The following is a 20,112-nucleotide window of genomic DNA, read 5'->3' on the forward strand; positions in this document are numbered from 1 at the left end:
AGACTTCCTAGGACGTTTACATGGCTGTACCTATAAGTGGATAAAAAAAAAATGTGTTTGTCGGGATCCCCTTAGACATCCTCTACTGAAAATTTGGTGTGGATAAGACACAAAATACAAAGGAGGCGATAATGAAATGTGTTTACACAGGTAAACACACATTTATCCATGTAAAAGTGCTGTTAGAAAATTATTCCTCCCCCCCCTGCAGGTAAAAGCACATGTGCTGTTTCACAGTCTGCACACCTTTACTTGCATAAAAATGTGAGCAGGGTTAGGTGGAGGGAGGGAAAGTAGGTGCAGCGATTGCATTTGCAATGCACCCTGCATACTTTCCAGCACTTAGCTTGCACCTGCTTTGATGCAAGTGCAAATTACGTGGAGACAAAAGCACCACTTTTGCAAAATGAATCTCAGTTAGGAGTTCCTCTGAAAATGAGCTTGCAGGCCTATGGCTATCTGCAAGCACAGTGGCTAGGATCAAAACGGCCATACAAGTTATCACACATGGTGCTCTCATAAGCCCTCTTCTTTTCAGAAAATATTTTTAGGACTGCTGCTTCAAACATAAAAGCCCTTTAATCATTATTGTATACCACTTTGGACGCTCCTACTGTTGGTGCAGGGAGATGGTATAGAACTTTTTTTTAAATAAATAAATCTAAAATGTAGGATATCCTATTGCTTATTTTTCAGTGAGAGAAACAAACACCAGCATACAAGTTTGAGAAGAGAAGGAAAAATATCCTTATAATCTAGACTATACCTCCTAATCTAGAGTTTCCCAAACCAGTCTTGGTGGCCCCCACATCCAGCCAGTTTTTCAGGGTATCCATAATGAATATGCATAAGATAAATTTGCATATGTTGGAGACACAGTTGATGCAAAATTATCTTATAAATATTCATTGTGGATATTCTGAAAACCTGACTGGCTGTGCGGGTCACCAGGACAGGTCCATGATTTTAGCGTGACTGGTTGTTATAATGGGATCACATCTCACCATGAGTTGCATAAAACAACTCAGTAAAATTCTTCAAGATGACATGTACTGATTCAGCCCTCAGTCTCTAGCTTAAGTGCCTTATCAGTCAATTAAACCTTTTTCCTAGCTTCAGATACCAGAGGACTCAGTTCTTAAAGTTCTTGAATACAAACAACATTCATTCGAATGATGAAACAGTTCAAAACTCACTGCTAATGGCAAGACAAAGACTAGCCATGCAGACAGCAGTGCCTGGTTCAGCTGTTACGAGTTTCTGGAAGCCCAGTAGTCAGAGGGAGAGAAACTGCAGCTGTAGTTGAAACTGTAGATACTAGTGAATAGTAGTGTGGCCGGACCTTCCAGTCTGCCACTAAATGTCCCTAGGTTCCAGTCTAGATATTTCAATACTATTAATGAGCCATCCATCCTCCATCAGTCCCTCCCACCTGGAAGGCTATGGTTGGATGCCTCAACCCTGATTACCTCTGCCATTTTGTCAACAGGGTGTGGCTAGTGATTAGTTTTGGTTAGACGCAGAACAAGAAAGATGTCTGGTTTCTTCCTCCTAAGACTTTCTTCATGAGGGGGGTCATCATATAAAACAACTAAGGAGACAAAATAAGACCTGGAGACTCCCATCCGGATCTCCAGCCATATGGGACCAGGACATAGGGTTGGGTGTTTGGGAATGATCTGGAGACTCAAGTAGGACTGTTTTTCTGTTTTCAAAGGGACCCTTCTACTAGGATTTCTGGTAGGCCTCTGCGACAGCTTTTATGCACTTAAATACCAACATGGGAACCTCTGCCCAGATTGCTGAAGTAATGGATACCTACCCAGGAGAGACCTCCCTATCTGTACTAAATTCAGATGTAACTGCATATAAAATGGACTTCAATTTGAACTTTTAACAAATCAATAAACTTATAATTTAACACCCAGTGCCTTGTCCTGCCTGGTTTGTCCTAGTATCTCTCCCCTTGGGCTGCTGCAGCTATCAACACATACAGGGAAGTACATTCCACTGCCGGGCCATAAACAAGAGCTTCCCCCCATAAAAAGAATCCACCTCTGGGATAGAGAGTACAAACCATGGGAGGAGCATTAGCTGGAGAAGCCCTGAAGATATAAATAAGTTTGTGTGCCCTTGAGACTGAAAAGCCCATTAAGGGTTACAGTTGGATAGGAGTAGGAAACTAGGAACCAAATAGGAACAGGTGAAACGTGGTGCTTCTTAGGAGCTTGTAGAGAATCTTTCAGATGAGCTGTTAGCTTGCCAAGAGCCTTTTTGCAACTGAAAGTCCCTCCAGGCAGTAAACAATCCCAGCATGCATCAGATCAAGGACCAATAGGAAAAGGAGAGAGGGAGAGAGAAACAGAGGGTGTGAGAGAGAGCAAAATAGGAAGATCTGAAACATTCAAACAATAACCAGTCAGGAAAAAAGAGCTCTACATCCTGGTGAGATTCTAAGCTATGCAATATTATAAGATGACACTGCGTGGCAGTAAAACAAACATATAATACAATTAAGTTTATTAAGTTTAAGTTTATTAACATTTCTATACCGTTACATCAGACAAGGCTTCACAACGGTTTACAATTAAAATTTTGGAAATACATTAGTTATAAAATAGAGAACAGCTAAAAACTGCAAAGAGAAAATAAATTAGCTGTTACAATAAAAGACAAATAAAACTATTAAGATCATAATAAACATATACTAAATAAAAACTAAAATAAAATAAATAAATAGATCCTTAAAGTCAAGCACTTGATGTTAATCAATGTTCTATGATTGCTATCAAAGTATCGTGTTCTGTAAAGAAGTCTCATACTCAGCAAAGGCCCATTTGAATAACCAGGTCTTCAAGTCAGATTTAATACAATGTGGAGACAGAACATAACATGTTGCATGAAACAGCAGGGGCTTTCCTATCAACTGGAAAGAAGACTGCAGGGTCCAAGGTGTAATGTTACAAACAAAGTGAATGAGTTGGCCTGGCCCATGATAAGTTTCTGATGTCCTATATAGCTATGTGACCAAATAAAACATTCTGGTGATCACATGGTGAAAAAGACTGAGTCAGAGTTGTCTTTTTAAGGTAGAGGAAATGACTGGTAGCAGTAATTGGAGAACAGTAATGGCATTTATGTTAGTTCCATATTTTAGTGCATTGTGTGTCCATTGATGTACTAGAGGGGGGGGGGGGGGGGTTCCTTGGACCCTCTTGTTAAATTATTCTATGAGAATAAAGAGTGTGTCTCACCATAATGAGGAGATGTTAAAAGATTCCTCAGTAGTGAAAATGAGAGAGAGAGAGAGAATGAAAGTTCTGCAGTGGCAATAGGACTCTGATCTCTTTGGGAATGCCTGGACTGGAGGTTAAGGGACCACTGATTTCAGACTTTGATTGATCTGATGGAAGAAGATGCAGCAGATCTTGCCTAGCTAGAATACACCGCTTCCCTGAGTAATGCAGAGTGAGGACACAGGGAGGGCTCTTTCAATGGATTTGACATTAATCCTGTTCTGAAAACTGTGAGCATTTAGATTGGCAGGAAACACAGAATGCTGCCTAATGCTACCAAAGAGGGTCCCTTCGATCGACTATGCATGTCAACGTGTGCAGGCTCTTATTATAAGACAGAAATCTAGCATTTTGACTAAAATTAGTAGTCCTCCCAGGAAAGTGGTAATGCTAAGACTGGAGATCTTTCTTTGGGTCAGATGTACTAAGCATTTTACCATTCACATAAAATGGGTAAAGCTCTTTACTAGATCTAACCCTTTATGAATATGCTTTAATTTGGAGCTCCAAAGCTCAGTGGGAAGATTCAATTGTTTTTATATCAAATAAGGTTATCAACCTAAGGCCTGGATTTTCTAAGATCGCAGGCGCTATTGGGCGCGCTGCTGGCAGCGATAAGATGTTCTACCTTTTCGCCGTCAGCGAAGTCGTCACAGAGTCCGCCCCGACGCCGCCCCGACTCCTCCTCTTCCAGTGCAGACTCCACCCCGACTTAGCTATCACCCGCGAAAAGGGACTTTTCGCATGCGAAAAGTCTCTTTTCGCCTGCAATCCCTTTGGAAAATGACCCCCTAAAAGACATAGCTAAGAAAATTTGTGTTTCAGCTGTGGGCAGGTATTTTTATTATAAGCAAGCTCAATATGCTTCTGTATTATATTGTACTTTGTAATTATAATTTATACAATAGTTTTCTATTAATTCCCTTAAAGCTCCCAGTAATCTTGTGCTAGCATTGAATTTATTTACAGCTAGACAGTAAAGAGAATACAGGCAAGCCAAGTCTATGGAATACTGAAATGTCAATCATCCAAAATTGAACACCCTGCCTATAGTTATTAGAAATGGACAAAAAGACCTCTAAATGTTACTTTTTAATTCTTGTCTAACAAAAAAATGCTTTTAGCTAAAAACTGTTATGAAAAGGATAGGTAGTTTCATATGAAATTAGCACTGTTACCATCCAGGTGAGCGGTACTATGATGTATATATAATCATTAACTACCAATCTCCTTCCACCCTATAATATAATTTTTTTTAATCAAAAATATTTTATTGAAAAACATTTTTTTGTTAGAACTTGAACATTTTGTTCTTTAAAAATATACACTCTCAACATCCTATTAAACTATATCCATGTGCACCATGTGATTAAAGCTCTATTTCCCCAGAGAAATTTACACTCTGCCAATAAAGGTTTACTTACTACTCCAGCAGTACAATCAGCACGGCTGAATGAAGTGAGGGACAGGGCTCTCTCCCTGGCAGGTCCTAAAATATGGAACTTGGTCCCCGCAGAGATTCGAATGGAGACGAATTTTAAACAATTTAAGAGGGCTTTAAAAGCTTGGCTTTTTAAGGAGGCCTACCCCAACCCATCTTGAATTTTTTATGCTATGATTTTACTGTTTTAACTATTTTTTTCTTGTTTTATAGAAGATGGTTTGGGTGTTTTTATTTATAAGATAGGAGGAGGGGGGGACAGCCATAGGATAAGTTTATTTAATTGTTTTATGAGTTGTTTTTATCTGAATGATTGTAATTTGTTTTATTTTTTAGTCCTAGGAAGTTGATTTTAGTATATTTATTGTATATTATTATTTATTGTTGTGAACCGTTACGGTGGGATCCGAGTGTACAAAAAGCAATAAATAAATAAATAAATAAATAATCAGTGAAGAAAAACCACTTGTTATTATATTGACGGCATCAATGCATAGTGCACTCTATTTCTTACTGACCTCCCAATGAGGCCATGTTTCAAACAGACTCCTTCATCAGGGGATATTTCTTTTCTCTCGATGTGCCGATGATTGAACCAATGTAAAAACTATCTCCACTCTACTCTGTTTGAAACGCAGCCTGGTTGGGAGGATAGTAAGAAATAGAGGGGCAGATTTTATAAATCTGCGCACACGCGTACTTTTGTCAGCGCGCGCACAAAATCAGCGCGCGCACAAAATCAGCAGCCTGCGCACGCCGAGCCGCGCAGCCTGCCTCCGTTCCCTCCGAGGCCTCTCCGAAATCGGAGCGGCCTCGGAGGGAACTTTCCTTCCACCCCCCACACCTTCCCTTCCCTTCCCCTACCTAACCCACCCCCCGGCCCTATCTAAACCCCCCCACCTTTCTCGGCAAAGTTACGCCTGCTTCCAGCAGGCGTAACTTTGCGCGCGCCGGGCTGGCTGCCGCGCTCCATGTTCCGGTCCGGGGGCTGGTCTGGAGGTCGCGGCCACACCTCTGGAACGTCCCCGGGCCGAAACCACGCCCGTGGCGCCGCCCCCGAAACGCCGCGTCACTCGCGACACGCCCCCGAAATGCCGCGTCACTCCTGGCACGCCCCCGACACGCCCCTCCATGCAAGCCCCGGGACTTACGCGTGTCCCGGGGCTTGCGTGCGCCGCCGAGCCTATGCAAAATAGGCTCGGCGCGCGCAGGGTGGGTTTGGGGTAGGTTTTCAGGGGGTACGCGCGTATCTTATGCACGTACCCCTTTGAAAATCTACCCCTATGCATTTATGGTGTGGCTATAATAACAAGTGGTTTTTCTTCACTGATTAGAGCTTTCAATACATGACGCTCATGGATATAGTTTAATAGGATGTTGAGAGTGTATACTTTTAAAGAGCAAAATTTTCATGTTCTAACAAAAAAAATGTTCTCAATAAAATATTTCTGATAAAAAGAAAAAAAATAATATAGGGTGCAAGGAGGTTGATTTCTTTAGTCAATTTACACATGGAAATAAATTTTCCATAAAATTATCACCTGCTAGCTGTTGAAATGATTATTATAATGCACTGCACTCTGAGACCTAAGAAAATCAAGTTAGTACATAGAGTTAAAGAATATCAGAGGTGATATTGATAGTATTAGCGGCCATTTATTATAATAATACACAAGAGTTTGTCTTTTTGGGGAATCTGCATACATCTGGCATTGGGTTGTAGTGCCAGTTTAAGCTAATGGTTATTCTTATGTCCCAGCCTGGAAATCTGCAGAAGGCAGCTGATGAATTCAGGTCGTGTTTAATGCAGCAGATAAAGAAGATGGAAGTGAGGTCAGCTCAGAATATTGGGCAATGATGGGAGTGAATGAGTTGTTGCTGTTGCATCAGCTTTTTGGGCTGACGCGTTGGCAGTCGCTTCTGGTTGAATCGCCTGTTTCTGGGGGCAGTGGTGATCTGAGAGACAGGACTGGGCCTGAGATGGGGAGTTGGACCAGTGCAAGCAGGAGGGTGGCTGTTTTAGATGTCCGTGATTTAGGGCCATTTTGAGCATCAGTGCTCCATGCGAGGCCCATAGTGCTAGAGGAGGGGAGTAGGCTTTCTCCAGGCTCTGGAGAGCTACAGCACATGACACCCCAGGCAGCTGTAGAGAAGTGGAGTGAGAAAGCTGGGAGAAGAAAAAAGGGAGCTAGGGAGAAAAATGAGAGGGGAAGAAAAGAGCGAGGGGGGGGGGGGGGGGGGAAAGAGGAGCATGAGTGAGAGGAAGTGGGAGGAGATTGAAGAAAAGAGTGAGGAGGGAGTAGGTGGAGGGACAGAGGAGAGTGAAGGGACTGAGTGGAGGGAAGAGGAGAGGTAGGGAGCATGGATGGAGGGAGAGTTGGAGAAGATGATGCTCATGACAGGGAGAGTGAATGTTGAGGAGACATAGAAACTAGTGGGGTTGGAAGGGGATAAAAAAAGAGACATTGGGGAGAGAAATAGAGAGACTAGTATGGCAGGGATAGAATGGAAGAACCCACATCAGGCAATGATGATATTCATTTCAACATCTATCTATTGCAGTTTTCAGCTAGTAAATAAATATTGCTCTTCCATGGCCAGAAACTAACAGTGGTAGCTAAAATTCCCAGCCCTCACAGAACATAGCATTATAATCAAGATGTATGCAGTGTACTTTAACAGAACAATTTTTCAAGGGATTTAGGAACCTAATCAGGTTAGATCCCCGAGTTTGAAATTAACCCAGGGCAAAGTGACTGAATATAGACACATTATTTCATATTTAGGTAAGTAGGCATTCCCAGGGACATGTTTGGGTTGAGGAGAAAAGTATGCACATATAATTGCATTTTCAAATCATACATGCATAGTTTCTTCCCTGCGACCACAGCTGCCTGAGTAGTTTCTCTTTGAAGAAATGGCTAAAGGTACGCTGGTATAAAGGTACTTCACTTGGCCCCCTGCTATTTGTGAGGCTAAAGGCTCCCTGAATACTTTGATGACATGTGACTTATTGAAATTTGTTTCATTAATGACATTCAGTCAGATTTAACTTGTAAGCAAAAGCTGTACAATACACTTTCATGACTCCTAACAGATTTAATCCTGTTTTGTTACAGATTCTGCGCTGACTGCTTAGTAAAATCTATCCAGCAAAGAAGAACCTGCCCTGTCTGTCGAGAAAGGATTGCAGATAGAACAGAAGCTGCTACAGATGTAGTGAGGCAAATGAAAGACACGATAGGCAAATGCAGGGAATGTGAACAGCAGGTCTGATATTATATTTTGAATTTTTTAATGTAGTTGAATTTGATATTGAAAGGACCATACTAATTTTAATTTTTAAATCTCAGTTCCTCATTGTTCAAAGGTAGGATACAGTAGAGCAAAACAAATGTATTGCCAGTCTTCATGTCAATGACCATGGTCTACTAGAAGTAGAAGCCATAGTTTTATTTTAAATTCATATTTTGCCTTTGTGACAGATCAAAGTGAATTTCATTCAGGTACTATAGATATTTACCTTATCCCCTGAGGGTTTACAATCTAAGGTCTGATTTACTAAGGCTTTCCCCATTTTGTATCTATGGTAAAAATGCTTAGTAAATGATTCCCTAAGTTTATGACTCTATTGGAACGACGACTTGTACTGCATGGATAAACTAGTGTGGTTGCCATGTTAGTCCACCATTGTCATGTAATCTGTGAATTACTTATGTATTCAGGCAAGTTTATTCTTTGCTTTTACCTGCTCATGCTGTTTTGACCTAATGAAGGGAGTATAGCTCCCAAAAGCTAATCAAGAAATTGTCAGGGCACTGGGGCTGGTAAGGGATAACCCCCCAGAACAGGAGCAGGCTGAACCCAGGAACTCCTGGGTTCTTTGGGGGCAGGTTGTGCAGGATTGGCTAGACGTCAGGATCTTCTGCCTATACCAGCCACCTCCCCCTTGAGTTGAGCCCTCAAGTTCTGGTGGCCGGCAGGACTTAGCAGGAAGTGCATGCCAATAACAAATACATAGGGCATCCACAAAGGCCAAACTGGCCACAAGAACAAACAGAGAACAGAAAGGTGCCCCCAAACAAAACCAAGATGGGAGTGCACTACAAGACTAGATGGAAAACAGTGCTGAAGGCCACAAATTTAGACCACAATGCATGGCAAACAGAGACTAGGCAAAACAAGGCACAAAGCAAGAACAAACACAGAATACCAGAAGGCCACGAATTTGGACCAGTACATCTAAGGCTAAGGCTATTGTAAAGCTCTCTCCTATTGTGGGAGGGGCCACATAAGAACATAAGAAATTGCCATGCTGGGTTAGACTAAGGGTCCATCAAGCCCAGCATCCTGTTTCCAACAGAGGCCAAACCAGGTCACAAGACCCTGGCAAGTACCCAAACACCAAAAAGATCCCATGCTACTGATGCAATTAATAGCAGTGGCTATTAGCTAAGTAAACTTGATTAATAGCAGTTAATGGACTTCTCCTACAAGAACTTATCCAAACCTTTTTTGAACCCAGCTACACTAACTGCACTAACCACATCCTCTAGCAACAAATTCCAGAGCTTAATTGAGCATTGAGTGAAAAATAACTCCACCTCTCAGCTGTGTGTTTAGGGACAGACAAATGTAATGCATCCATACAAATAAAGGGTCTTTCAGGGATGGGGTGGAGAGGCTGGAGCAGAGAATAGAACAATAAGTGATAACATAAAACCCACCTTATGTAGGTACAGCAAGAATTGCATATAAAATCAGTGCATTCACAGTTCCTCAGCGCATTAGGATTCTTATACTCTACAGTAAACACAGACAAATGGCATTATAGTAAAAAAAAAAGTAAGAGGATTTTATTAACATGGAAAAGTAAGGAAAAATCAGGTTGCAAAATATAAAAGAAAAATCACTAGGCCTACTCTGTATTTCAGTTCAGTTTGCTTGCAAAATACTTCAAACTGTCACCTAAATTCTGGCCAGAATAATAACATAAGTTCTCAGTTAAGTCTCACGTGAGTTCTGTTTTACTTTTATTTAGACAAGCTGCTCCATGGTGTGCTTGATGAAGCCAATGCAGATGCTTGAGATCCTGTGGCTGCAGGGTCCACTTGCTTCAGGAGATTGGAAGTCCTAGTTCTCAAAAAAAGAAAAAAAATATATAAATTCCCTCTCTAATCTATATAAAATCATGACAAATGTTATGAATTTCCCTGCAACTAAATCAGCCTGATACTGAATGTATGAAGATCCTATTCTAAATACTGTCTTTCTAGCTATAAATGAAACAAAAGGTCAGGAAATACTTGAAACTCACATTCTTTTCCCTCACTACAAAATAACAAACCACTGCTTTCTCGGCACTGCTGTATAATTACTGTTCTACAGACTATGGCTATGAGAAATGCTCCCATCTATCTGCAACTGCTCTTTCCTTTCTAATAGCAGCCATGTGGCTTTGTAGGAACCTCACCTCATTGCTATGTCCTTCTGTCTTTTCCTCACTCTGCCTGTCTGACTGTACACAAAAGACAAACTTTTTTTTATACCTAATTATAAAAGTTAATTGGCAATCAATCCCCTGTTCCTCAATGGCTCTGGTCCGGGATTACACCCCAAGTTCTGATTCCAAGAGCTGCCATAGGTCCATTCAACTCAAAATTTTCCTTCTGCGGAAATATCCATTTAATCCTAGGAATTGTAGCCAGGTCCACTTGGTGTCACTGCAGTTCAGGAGATAATACGACTGGCTTACAGCCATGGCACCCTCCTCCCCTTGTAGTGGAGCCAGAGGGTAATTTAACATTTGCATAGGTAAGAAGGACTTCTGTAGGCTTTAAAGGAAAGAATTTGCATTGGTCCCTCTCTATCTTGACCAACAAAGGTACTGCCAAGTAATTCACATGTCACCATTTTCCATTACTGTTCTTCCTTGGCATATTTTTACTTCAAAGAGAGCGTAAACAGGGGTTCTCCCCTTCACAATTTAATTCACCTTTGCTAGTCAGAACAAGAACAATATCTTAAGCTTCTGGCTTCCATTCCTCCCCACTAAGAATTAATGTTGTCCTCTACATTAACCCAAAACTCAACTTGATAACCTTATAAACACATCCACAACTCTTTGGTATACAAAGAATAAACTGTTCAGTTCGGAAACAGTCTGCTTGGAATTAGCAATCTGTTGTTATTTAGGAGAGCTGTGGGTGGATCCTTGGACTGGTGGCAGATGACCATGACCCCGGGGGAAGATCCGAGAGGGACCACCGGTCAGGCTCAGAGTATGGAGACGGACACACACTAGTTCTTTTATTAGACAGTATACTGAACCACCAGAGGTGGCAGTAGTGAGCTGGAAGGCTCGGCTGGGCTGTAGTCCCTCAGATACTGGAACAGCGATCCCTGGAGACTGAGCTGTAGAGAAACTGAAAAATAGTGAGTAGGCAGGGTATGCAGAGTTCATGTACTGAACCAGATGGTAACACTCACACAATGTCTCATAGAAGCCCAGGAGCTGGAATGTATAGGCCCTCGAGGAGTGAGTACCTGGTTCCAGGGAAAGCTCTGAGAGAGCGATAGTAACTCACTGATGTAGTTGGCAGTGATGACTTCCAGGCAGAAGAGAGTACCGAGTAAGTCTGGGAACGAGGGCCCTCGAGGAGCGAGTACCGGTTCCAGACTGTCACCTGAAAAACAAAAGGAAAGAGCGAGGCCCCCGAGGAGCGGGTACCCCTAGTAAGTCCGAGAAGGCAGAGTAGCTTAGGCAGAGTAACCCTTGCTAACTGTTAGCAAATTCTAAGACCTTATATATTCGTCGCGGGCGACGTCATCTTCGGGGGATGCCCCCGAGGTTCGGGCCATTGCCAGTACTTCAGTCAGGGCCGCGCCGCGTGCACGCTACTAGGCCTCCAGGAAACATGGCGGGTTGCAGCATGTAGCCGGTCTGGGGATGCCGGAGGACCTTGGCAGAAGGATGCCGCGGCAGTCAATCTTCCCGCGGACGAAGAGGGAGGCACCAAAGAGGTAAGGAGGGCGGAGAGAGGGCGTCGGGAACCAACGGACACATCACAAACATAGTCAGAATAACTTAACAGAAAAGCAGCTTTATATCTCACATCAACATACAATGTTCATGTTCAGTGAGCATCACTGAAAACCCAATAGTGTTCCCCCAGATAACTGGGCATTTTCCCTTTGTTGGACCTCTTTGACATTCTGACGTTTGACTCTGAAATTGGCTCAGAGCTGCCAGAAGCACTGTCTTCTCTTGGGGTTTCCCTTTCAAGTTCCATCTCTCCCTCTGGGCCTTCAGGTTCTAAGCCATCAGCATTATCAAATACAGGTCATGACTTGTCACCTGGAACTCCTGAGTCTCTTAGTACTAACCAGATTTGATCAGAATCAGAATCATCTTCTTCTAACATCTCAGAATTTTGCATTTGTCAAATTGCATACTCAGGTAGGTTTACAGTATTCCTAAGCATTACATTGTCTTCATCCACCAGAATATACAGCTTAATTTGGTTTTGGTGTACAACTTTTGTCTTCCCAGACTTTGAACGTATTCTGAATGTATTCTCATGGGTTTCAAACAATTTTATCACTTCATAGGGAGCTGATTCCCAGACATCGTGCATCTTATGCCTACCCTGGAAGTTATGTCGTCTGAGAAGAACCGTATCACCCACATCTATCAGTGCACCTCTGGACCTTCAGTCATAGTGTCTCTTTTGAATTTCTAGACTTTGCTTTGATGTTTCCTCTGCTATAGTACAGGCTGAATTTAGCCTATTTTGGGGAGACAACACCCAGTCATCTTCTTCAGTGAAAGATGTAGAGACTACATCCCATGGTAATTGTGAGTCACAACCAAACAGTAGGTAATGGGGGGCATATCCAGTTGAACTGTGCACATTCCCATTAAAGGCCATCACTAACCCTAGAAGATGCTCTGCCACCTTCTCTTCTTCTCAATGGACAGGGTCTTGAGCATGTCATATAGTGTCCGATTGAACCGCTCACACATGTCATTCCCTTCAGGATGATAGGGGTTGTTCTGTTCTTCTCCATAACATACAACTTACAAAGTTCTTGTATATTAGCAGATTCAAAGTTCCTCCCTTGATCAGAGTATAGGTGAGAAGGGCAGCCATAATGGGCTATCCAATGTTGCACTGTCACCTTTGCTGTGGTTTTTCTATTTTATTTATTGTTTTATTTATTTATTTATTATTTATTTATTTATTTGTTATTTTTATTATACCGAGTTTCATGATAGGAATCACATCAACCCGGTTTACAATTAACAATGTGAGTAAAGGCAGAGAGTAACAAAGTAAAGAACATTTATTTATTTATTGTTTTTATATACCGATATTCGATCTCAATTGAGATATCACACCGGTTTACATGCAGGTACTGTAGGTATTTCTCTATCCCCAGAGGGCTTACAATCTAAGTTTTGAGTTGGTATGGCCAATGTATACCTAGTAAACATGTCTGTCAGCCAAGAACATTTTCCATTCCGGTGGAATCTGGCTGTAACACAGTATAATTGATCGCTAGAACTTTCAGTCGATTTGAGACATTTATTTATTTATTTAATACTTTTTTTTATACTGACATTCATGAAAAAACTCATATCATATCGGTTTATATAGAACCGGGGTATGATAACAATAATAACACTAGCATTAGCAAACATGCAGCGATGGAATGAAAGTTACAATGAACAGGGGAAACATATCTATGGAGAAGAAGAAGCTAGAAGTGGAAAGAAAACTCGATGACCAGAACAAAGTGAGCACATTGAGTGAGATAGCATGTAATGGAAGGACGGGCTAAGTATGAGAACTGTGGCATGATTGAAGACGGTCTATTTTGGGGGAAAGGCTTGCTGAAACAGCCATGTTTTGAGTTTTGTCTTGAATGTCAACAAGCAAGGTTCCTGTCTGATATACTGGAGGAATATGCGTTCTTTGGGGAATATGTCCTTCGCAAGAACACATCTTTTACAGGTCTTAACACACTCAGGTACATCAACAGACATTTTGACCCAATAGTATAACTTCAGGTTCCTCAAGGAGGTTTTCATTCCAAAATGTCCACCCTGATCATGCTTAGCCACAAACACTTCCCTCTGAAGAGTCTGTGGGACCATGAACTAAAACACATCAGAGGAGTCACAGGGGTCACTTATTTTTCGGTATAACAGCCCTCTCTTAAGAAAGAGTCTGTCTCTCTGTTTCCATAATTTCTGGCAGGTAGGACTCCAATTAGCAATTTCTGGATCATGCTCTTTCTCTAATGCTGTGATGATAATATTCAGTTCATCATCATTTCATTGAGCCTCCTTTAGTAATTCATGAAAGTGCTCCATACTGTTTGACTTTGTCCCACGTCTTATTGCATGTACTTTGCTCACAAACTTTTCACTTGGCAATAACCATGCTCGAACTTTCTCTGTTTGAATTTGGAAGAAATCTTCAACTTCTGGTTCTTCTCTTTTTGGAAGTCTCGAAAGCATATCCGCGTTCACATTGCTTTTGCCAGGCTTGTAACAGATTTCAAACTGCAGCTCTGCTAGTTGGCTAGCCAGTGCTGTTTCACAGCCTGTATATTGGCATTTTCTAAGTACCACAAGGGATTGTGATCAGTTCTTTCAGTAAATTTCTTGTAGATCAAGAATTCATGGAACTTTTCAGTTGCTGCTCATTTTAGTGCCAAAAGCTCCATCTTAAATGCACTGTAGTTTTTATCATTTCTCTCAGAATTTCATAGACCCCTGCTGGCATAAACGATGATTCTCTCCTGTCCTTCTTGCACCTGGCTAAGAACTGTCCCCAACCCATGAAAGCTTGCATCAGTTGTTAATATGAGGGACAATTCAAAGATGGGGAATGCCAATACTGGAGCAGTACTAAGCTTGGTTTTCAAGGTATCAAAGGTGGCTTGACACTCTGCACTCCAGATGAATGGCTCTAGCCATTTATGCTTCTTGGGGCAGCTGTTCTTGCAAACCCAGGCATGAAACAGAGATAATAGCTGGTAAAGCCTAGGAACCGCCTTATCTCTGTCACTGATGATGGTACTTACCAATCTTTCACAGCAGAGATTTTGCCAGGGTCTGTTGACACTCTGTCCTTTGAAACCACATGACATAAGAAGACCAGTTCTTTACACAGCAAGCAACACTTGGAAGGCTTCAACTTCAAGCCACTATCAGTAAGTTGCTGGAACTCTTTGTCAAAATGCTCTATGTGACTTTCAAAGTCTTTTGAAAAAAACAAGATATCATCAACGTACAGGAGCAGGATGTCAAAGATGTACTCACTCAGCACAGACTCCATGAGTCTTTGAAAACTAGCTGGAGGATTGCACAGTCCAAATGGCATGCGGGTTCATTCAAAGAGGCCAAATGGAGCGGTCACAGCTGTTTTCAGAATATCATCTGCTTGCACGGCCATTTGAAAATAACCTGATGTCAAATCAAGAGATGAAAGCAATGAGGCTTGGCCTAGTGCATCAAGGGACTCCTCAATTGTTGATAGTGTCACACTGTTTAGTTTTCAGTAGTCACAACAAAATCTCACCCTCCCATCTTTCTCACAGATAACTACATATGGTGAGGCCCAGGGGGGCCATTATTTTATCTTAGAATGCCCTGGTTCACCAGGCCTTACACATGTTGCTTGAATTCATTGAAGACATGGTGTAACAAACCACTGCTTTCTCAGCACTGCTGTATAATTACTATTCTATAGATTATGGCTAATACCACTGGCTTCCAGCTATGGCACCCACCCTTTGTAGTGGATCCAGGGGATAATTTAACATTTGCATGGAACTTTTGCATAGGTGAGAAGGACTTCTGTAGGCTTCAAAGGAAAGAATTTGCCTTGGCCCCTCTTTGTCTCGACCAACAAAGGTACTGCCAAGTAATTCACGAGTCACCATTTACTGTTCTTCCCTGGCATTTTTTTTACTTTAAACAGAGAGTGAAAAGGAGTTCTTCCCTTTGCAATTTAATTCACCTTTGCTAGTCAGAGCAAGCTTGTATATTGTAAGTTTCTGGCTTACAATATAACAGGAACAAAGAACCAAGGCCACAAGGAGGGACAAAGTGGATGCCAAGCTGAAGCAAGGAGCTCAGGATGGGGCAGGTTTATAGGCAGAGGCAGTGCTAAAAACATGGATATTGGCAGGACCTCCAAGCCACAGGGTCTGGAGGACTGTGCAGCAGGTAACCTGGCCCACTGAGGGCCCTTGTTGGCAGGAAGAGATCATTGCACAGATATCCTCACAGAAATGTGTTGTTAGTTCAATAAAAGGGTATCACCTTATTGTAAACCTTTCCTGGCGGATGGCACATATTATGCAGAGATATAAAAGAATTTATAAACGGGGCTGTCCTCATACTTCTCATTCCCCTTTCCTGAGTCTCTAAAGTGTGGGTCCTTTCTGTAGGGGTGAAGGCAAACCTTCTTGGTCCAGGCAGTAGTCTTCTCCCATGTGTGTGTGTTACAATTGCTCTTTGGGGCTGGCACACTTCCAAACCAGGCAGGACTCACTGGATGGGTGTTCAAATTAAAGTTTACTGTAATTCCTTGTGAAAGAATCAATAGATGCAAAACATAAAGGGGCAGATTTTAAAAGCCCTACTTATATGTGTAAGTTCACTGTGAAAGTCCTGGGTAATTGGCCGAGTACCTGCACAAAATAGCTTGCACACAGTTATAAGATATACACTTATAAACATTGTTGTTATCCTCTCCCAATGTTGTAAATACTATTTTCATAATATCTAAAACTTTCTTCATCCTAATTCATTAACATAGTTATCCAATCCTATTGTTACAAATACTATACTTTTACTTTTGACTCCTTTTTATAGTCATGTTAAGCTAATTTAATTTCCATGCTATCTAAGCCTGCTGTTACAAACATTATATTTTATTTTTAGTTCCCTGTAAAGCTATGTTTCACTAATTTAATTTTCTATGTAAACCGATATGATGTTCCCAATGAATGTTGGTATATAAATAATGTTAAATCAATCAATCAATCAATCAATCAATCTGGTCCAAACAGGGTGTAAGGTGTGCAGGTTAACTTACCTGCATTCTTTTTAAAATCAAAATGTATGTGTGTAAGTTACAACTCTGCCCCAGATCTGCACCCCAAAATGTCACCTACCCATGTAAAACAGGGCTTTGTGTGCATAGGTTGCTTTGAAAATGAAGTTCTTTATCTTTTTTCCCTTGCTAACATGCTCGATGCAAAATATTTCAATGTGCTTTACCATAGTTTCTCTTTACCTCTTAGGTTCCCTTCTCCTTCCAATTTTTTTTTTTTTTACATAATCATTCTTTTCCTTGAAGTTGTCCTTCTGAACTCTAGGACCCCTGTTCTAATATGGTTTGGGTCTGCTCCATTGAATTGCATGTTATGTAATCATACTCTTCATTATTAAACATGTTCTAGCTGTTGTCTTTCCTAGCAAACACAAAAAAAGAAAACATAACAAAATCATGTATTATTTACCATAGCATGCAAACTGTGCCCTGAGTTGTTGCTGCAGTGTATGCTGTATACACCAGAGGGCAGGCAGTGCCTGTTAAATCTTCTTCCCATATGCTATATGCAACTACACGAAGGCTTTATATGTGACGATGATCTTAAGTAATACAATTCAACCATCTAGAGAGAGAGATCTTGCTTGTGTAATAAATGTGAATATATTTTATAACACAGCAGATTATAACACTGCTGCAAATGTAGTTTGCTACACTAGACAATGTGTATATGCTGCATGTGCAGCAGCAGTAGTATTCTAGCTCAAAATAAGCAGTTGTGCAGCTTTCCAGTGTTATTTCCTCCAAAAATATTTAGACAGTGTGATGGCAATATTCAAACCCTGCAGGGAGCTTGCAGGTCTGCAGTTACTTTGAAACCATGGATATGCAAGCTCCTTTTCAAAAGAAATCCATGCTCCCCCAAAGAATTTCCCCTAGAGTACAAAAGGACCCACAGACTTTGCACTTGCATGAGGGCAAGTGGAAAATATATGCAGTAAACCTCACGCAGGAGTTTCAAAATGCGATCCCTCGGCAATGTTCCCTCTAATTTCTGACATGCTATGTGCGCAAACATTTTGTTGGTGCAACTTTTCAGAAACTTAACTTAATGTTGTGCGTCCAAATTTACAACTCAGCCTACTGGAGTTAAAAAAGAAGTGAAGACCAAGTGAAATGTTAACATGTTTACATACTTCTTAACTAAAGAGGCTACTAAGGTATAGCAAGTAGAAAGCATAACAGTTTATTTGTTTTATACCATATATACTGGGCGACTGCACCTCATAACTCAGTTCACAACTTCACAGTCCATAATATTTACATTTTTTCCCTGTGGTCTTTGACATTTGTCCGTTCGTTATAGATTCTGTCAAGATCTATATTGCCATCATCTAGTTGATAGTTCTTCACATGCATGATCATATCGAAATGCTCTGTCTGTAACTAATTCCATGAGTTGGTTTTCGTAGCATTCATTAAACTGAAGCCATGTTCACAGTCTACACTGGATGCCATGAATGTTCCTCCAATATCCATCAACACAGCGAGTCTTTGAATTGTTCATTTTGAGTTACAAACGACAACATAGATGACAAAATTGAAATAACTTTGTCTTTGATTTTCTCAGCAACAACAAATTTGAAGTCGTTGTATTGATCAACTACTGTTAACTCCTCAGGCAGAAACTCTTTATATTGAGCACAAAGTGATTTTGTTATCAATTCCGAAATCAAAGTCACAATTGACAAGTGACCCAATATCAAATGCAGCCCATGCCTGTACTTCCTCTTCTGGAAAACTTTCATCCAGATGGACACACAAGAGATTGATAAATGTGATCAGCGAGCTTGTGTCGACTGCACTATTGGTTGGTACCTGTAATAGTGCTTTAACACTTTGACTCCACTGAGGTGAGCTTGTTAGATATTGACTTCTGATCTTGTTCAGTTTGCCTCGAGCTACATGGTGAGCTTCTAGAGTTGTTAAACCCTTCTTCTTCTGAAGAAGAGACAATGAAGCCAAATCTGATAGAACATAATTCAAAATTTCCAGAGCTACCCTAAACTCAGAAGTGCTCAGCTTCTTGAAACAGTATTTGGCAATTGGGTCTTTTCCTCACTCTTCCTCGAATTATTGTAACAAAACAGCATAGTTTCGAACTATAGCTTGCACAGCAAAATGCCTCAATAGCCATCGCACTTCATTTAAAGGTCTGAATGCCACTGAATCATGCTCTGAGGCATCAACGATTTCTTGAAATTTAACTCTTTTCGAAATAGATCTACTAAACATAGAGTACATAAGAACATAAGAACATAAGAAAATGCCATACTGGGTCAGACCAAGGGTCCATCAAGCCCAGCATCCTGTTTCCAACAGTGGCCAATCCAGGCCACAAGAACCTGGCAAGTACCCAAAAACTAAGTCTATTCCATGTAACCATTGCTAATGGCAGTGGCTATTCTCTAAGTGAACTTAATAGCAGGTAATGGACTTCTCCTCCAAGAACTTATCCAATCCTTTTTTAAACACAGCTATACTAACTGCACGAACCACATTCTCTGGCAACAAATTCCAGAGTTTAATTGTGCGTTGAGTAAAAAAGAACTTTCTCCGATTAGTTTTAAATGTGCCCCATGCTAACTTCATGGAGTGCCCCCTAGTCTTTCTACTATCCGAAAGAGTAAATAACCGCTTCACATCTACCCGTTCTAGACCTCTCATGATTTTAAACACCTCTATCATATCCCCCCTCAGTCGTCTCTTCTCCAAGCTGAAAAGTCTTTCCTCATAGTTCTGATAAGAGTTTCAATGTCTTGTATCAGTTTGACTTCTTTCCATGTATCAGTTATTCCTAAATCTTCACAATATGCTACATAGTGTTGCTGAGTTAGGTGTGGGATTTCTTTTTTCAACTGTGCTGCTACTCCATTTTTTCTTCCTAACATAACAGAGGCTCCATCCGATGTAAACATAACCATCTTCATTAAATCAAGCTTGTTTGCTGTATAAAAGAGTTTGATGGCAGATATGATTAAAGCAGCATCACAATGTTCTAATCACAAAATGCCACCAAACGATACTTTGTAATCCAAAGCATTGCAACACCGATGCTTAAAATAAAGTATTAAGCATTTGGTCAAAGATATGTCAGTGCTTTCATCAACGGTTAAAGTGTGGAACAATGCAAAGAAATTTCTTGCACTACATCATTTTGAATAACGCTGTTGATGACGTCAAGAAATTCAAATGCGTAATTTTTACTTCTCCATCTATCTGGCAGCTTTCCAGATTTGGC

At 41.1% G+C, this 20,112-nt stretch overlaps 1 protein-coding gene across 1 annotated transcript in view; it reads left to right on the top strand.

Annotated features, from left to right (window-relative positions):
- The window catches only part of LOC115085323 (RING finger protein 166-like), a 36,544-nt gene that overhangs the window by 2,622 nt on the left and 13,810 nt on the right, over positions 1 to 20,112 (top strand). Inside the window, exon 2 of the mRNA XM_029591196.1 lies at positions 7,857 to 8,007. Within this exon, the coding sequence (XP_029447056.1) occupies positions 7,857 to 8,007 (151 nt within the window). The remainder of the gene's footprint in view (positions 1 to 7,856; positions 8,008 to 20,112) is intronic.

The sequence above is a fragment of the Rhinatrema bivittatum genome, chromosome 2, assembly GCF_901001135.1.
Source record: "Rhinatrema bivittatum chromosome 2, aRhiBiv1.1, whole genome shotgun sequence".
NCBI classification, from domain to species: Eukaryota; Metazoa; Chordata; class Amphibia; order Gymnophiona; family Rhinatrematidae; genus Rhinatrema; species Rhinatrema bivittatum.